Source organism: Gekko japonicus, unplaced genomic scaffold, assembly GCF_001447785.1.
Source record: "Gekko japonicus isolate JY-2015 unplaced genomic scaffold, Gekko_japonicus_V1.1 scaffold2372, whole genome shotgun sequence".
In the NCBI taxonomy this organism is placed as follows: domain Eukaryota; kingdom Metazoa; phylum Chordata; class Lepidosauria; order Squamata; family Gekkonidae; genus Gekko; species Gekko japonicus.
In genome coordinates, this window is record NW_015159784.1 from 263,690 (window position 1) to 267,115 (window position 3,426).

Sequence of the window (3,426 nt, forward strand, 5' to 3'; positions counted from 1 at the left end):
CAAGTAAATCCAGGAAAATGTTTCTAAGCCTACATATTGTGTCATGCTAGCAAGTCAATTCTGACAGGCTGAAACAAAAGAAACAACTCTTTTCTGGTGTTCCAAATGCCCCTGCCTAGTTACTTGAGTCCATAAGCTAATGGCTGTTCTCATGCAATAAAGCCAGACTGTAAATAATGTGCAGTTTAGGCTTGGTTCATACATGCAGAAAAGTGGAGTGGACAATTCTTGACAAGAAAGACTGGAAAGGAAGGAAGGAAGGAAGGAAGGAAGGAATGCTGAGGCAATCGCATGGTCTGTACCACTTCAGGTTGAGGTGATGGATTTCAGCATTAAATGTCCTTCCCGTAAAAATGGAAAACTAGCATCGAGGGCAGAACTTCCACCCACCTCTCTTTGCTTGTTGTACCAGTTTTCTATTTGCTGGGAGCTTTTCATGTAAGGGAGATTTTCACTACCACTTGCAGGTTGAAAGTGGTGCAGTCCATTCTACCTCCTTATTCACACATCACTATGTAAACTTAGGCCTCAGAATTGGTGGCTATAACTTTTCAAGAGAACGTTTTACATTTTGAATATGTTTAAAATTGCATATTGCAAATTATCCTTGTTGTAGTTAACCCTGCTACATTTTTTTTTAATTTTACTATTAATATGCAAACTATTCCACCATCTTTCTTTTATTCATCTTTGATATTTTGGCTATCATGTTCAGTAAATGTTTTATGCTGCTATATCAAGTGGTGACTAAGAAACTAATGAGGCAAGAGATGAGTGTGGAGAAATACCCTCCACACAACAATTCACCCCAGTATTTCATTAATGGAGACCACATTTTGTGTGTTCTTATAGCTGGCAAAAAGGAAGGGATTAGAAAGAGAAGCCATCAAGCAGGACAGTGGTTTAGCACTCCACACCCTGCTGCCAGATCATGCCCAAAAGGGACAGAGAGAGAAACAGCCAACTAGGTAGGATCCAAACTCTTCCTTTGTGACCATAAGGTCATCCCAAGGGGAAAGGTTATTTAAACGCGGAACAGAAGGAGGAAGCTCTCTTAGCTTCCAGCTCCCCTATTGGGCACAAGCCATGGCAGACTAAGTTTTAATCTGGGCTTTCCAACTTGTCCAACCTGCAAGGGACAATGGGAGTAAGTCCCAGTCATGAAAACTAAGGTAATATTGACCTTTAAACAACTACAACTTCAAGTAAAGCTAGTCTACCCTAAATAAACTTTCTTTAGGATAAGTGCTGAGTTTAGGGAAAGGAGGCTTCCTGTTGTCACCTTTTCTTTGTTTCCTTGCTCAGTCTGAGTGCTTCTACAGAATATGTGTAATATATTCATTTATTAAACATCATAATTTGAATGCTCTAAACCTGATCTCTGGAAAAACACAACACCTATTTGGTCTTGCAATATGAAGTGTGGTAATGGGGAGAGGTTGTGGGGAAGCCCACCATTCTATAGTACAGTAGCTCAGATTTGCTATAGATTACCCCTGTGATTGCCGGTAGGAGTGTAGTGGGGAAGTATGGCAACCAGGCAGAGCCTTTAAACAGCAGTGCAGGTACAGAGCACTAGAGGTACAGCTTCATTTAGTGGGCCACACTCTCAATCATTGGTGGCATCTGGTGAAAACAGTTTGTTTTGGAGCACTCCCCTGAGGAGCAAAGGGAAGAGGTGCCATCAGCAAGTGGAGATGAGACAGCCACCGAGTTTTTCCATCCTTTCAGGGGCCAACCAAAAGGAACAGGAGAAACTTGTAAGTTTGTTCCTTCAGGCAGCTCTTTTATTCTTATTTTGAAGGGCCTGGAACTTCCCAGAGAGGTTTGGTTCTGGTTAAGACCAAGCATGCAAAAAGATGTGGAACAGCAGGAGGAAGAGGAGGAGGAAGAAGAAGAAGAAGAAGAAGATGACTTAAGTGTACGTTCAGATATTGTTTTAAGCAAGAATATTCTGTGCATGTATACTTTACAGGTCAAGACATTGATCCTTATAGCTGCCTAAAGTCTGTCATATTTTATGGATAATGGAACATTTGGGAAATGTCTCCACTCATTGTTTCTGGAAGAAGGTTGTTCTCATTCTACATTTCCCCCTGTCTAAATAATGAGGCCTAAACAGGTATCAAATTAATTTTTTCCTGGTGCTTCTTTGATGCTGCATATGCAAAAGGAAGGTACTGCAAGACAAGCAATTTTCAGTGTACAATTATGGGTGTGTGCCAAAATCATATATTTTTAAAACTTTGTGATGCAAAATGCATTTGTTGATTTTTGTTGTTGTTAATTGTACAGTCTTGTATAGTCATACTCCATCATTTCAGCTAGTATTACCATGCAATGTAGTGACATGCTCCCTGGCTAAATTGGTTCATATGTTTTCATTTACTGAAATATGGCAACAACTTGCTTCATCGTGTAACACCATCCCATTTGATATATATAGTGCCTAGATACATGTGCTCTCTTGACCTTGTTTGTAAAAAGCATTGCCAAAAGATACAAGGCAGGAAAAGTAGTACAAAAAAGATCTGAAAGTTTTCCCCTAAGCCTTCTCACATAAATTGAGTATAAATTGGAAAGCAAAAAAACAAACCAAATTTCAGTGTGAAAACCGTATCACCAAAATGAAGTGCAGTCCTAGAAGTTATAACTAGTTGCAACATAGGAGGTGGAAGTAGGAGTGCAAAGAAGATAACTGGTTGCAAAGTAGGAGGTGGGTTGGAGTGGCAGATGTTAAAGCTATGATCTTTTCTTCCAGTCTATGGTAGAGATGTAATCAGAAGGATCTCTGTCACCTTGGAAGTGAACTAATCTGGTTCTCTGGCTTTCAGAGCTGGAAAGTAGAATTGATGGCTTCTCTGACCTGGCCTTCCTCACCATTGCTCTTGTAGTTTTGCCTTTGCTGGAGCTAGCATCTTCATTTAGCTCTCCTGCATACTGTTACCAAGTCCTATATGTGTTAAGGTCTGGAGCGCAGGCAGAGGGAAGTTCAAGGTCTAGAGCCAAAAGGGGTGGAGCAGGAACCGAGAGTGAAAGTCCAAAGCACAAACCAGGAGCAAGGTCATTCAAGCCAGAGCCAGAAGCCGGCGAAGAGTAGCAAAAGTCCAAAGCACAAACCAGGAGCAAGGTCATTCAAGCCAGAGTCAGAAGCCAGAGGAGAGGAGCAAGAATGAGGTCTGGAAGCAGGAGGTGGAGTACACGCAAGGCATGATTGAGGTGACAAGTTTGCTTCCACAAAGGAGCCAGCTTAGACCCTGAAGCTAAATATCCCTCTGCTGCTGTTTCCAATTAGCACAGCAGCACCAGCAGACCTGGGTGCCGCATGACGGAGTGAGCTCCCCTCTCTAGTTCCAGCTTTTTTTCTTTGCTTTCACAAAGGAGCCAGCTTAGAGGCTGAAGCTATATAGCCCTCTGCTGCTGTTT

General features: G+C 41.8%; 1 protein-coding gene across 1 annotated transcript in view; it reads left to right on the forward strand.

Moving 5' to 3' along the window:
- Positions 1–3,426, forward strand: part of GPATCH11 (G-patch domain containing 11) — an 18,562-nt gene that overhangs the window by 4,893 nt on the left and 10,243 nt on the right. The window contains 2 exon segments of the mRNA XM_015407111.1: positions 864–901; positions 1,783–1,921. Of these exon segments, the coding sequence (XP_015262597.1) occupies positions 864–901; positions 1,783–1,921 (177 nt within the window).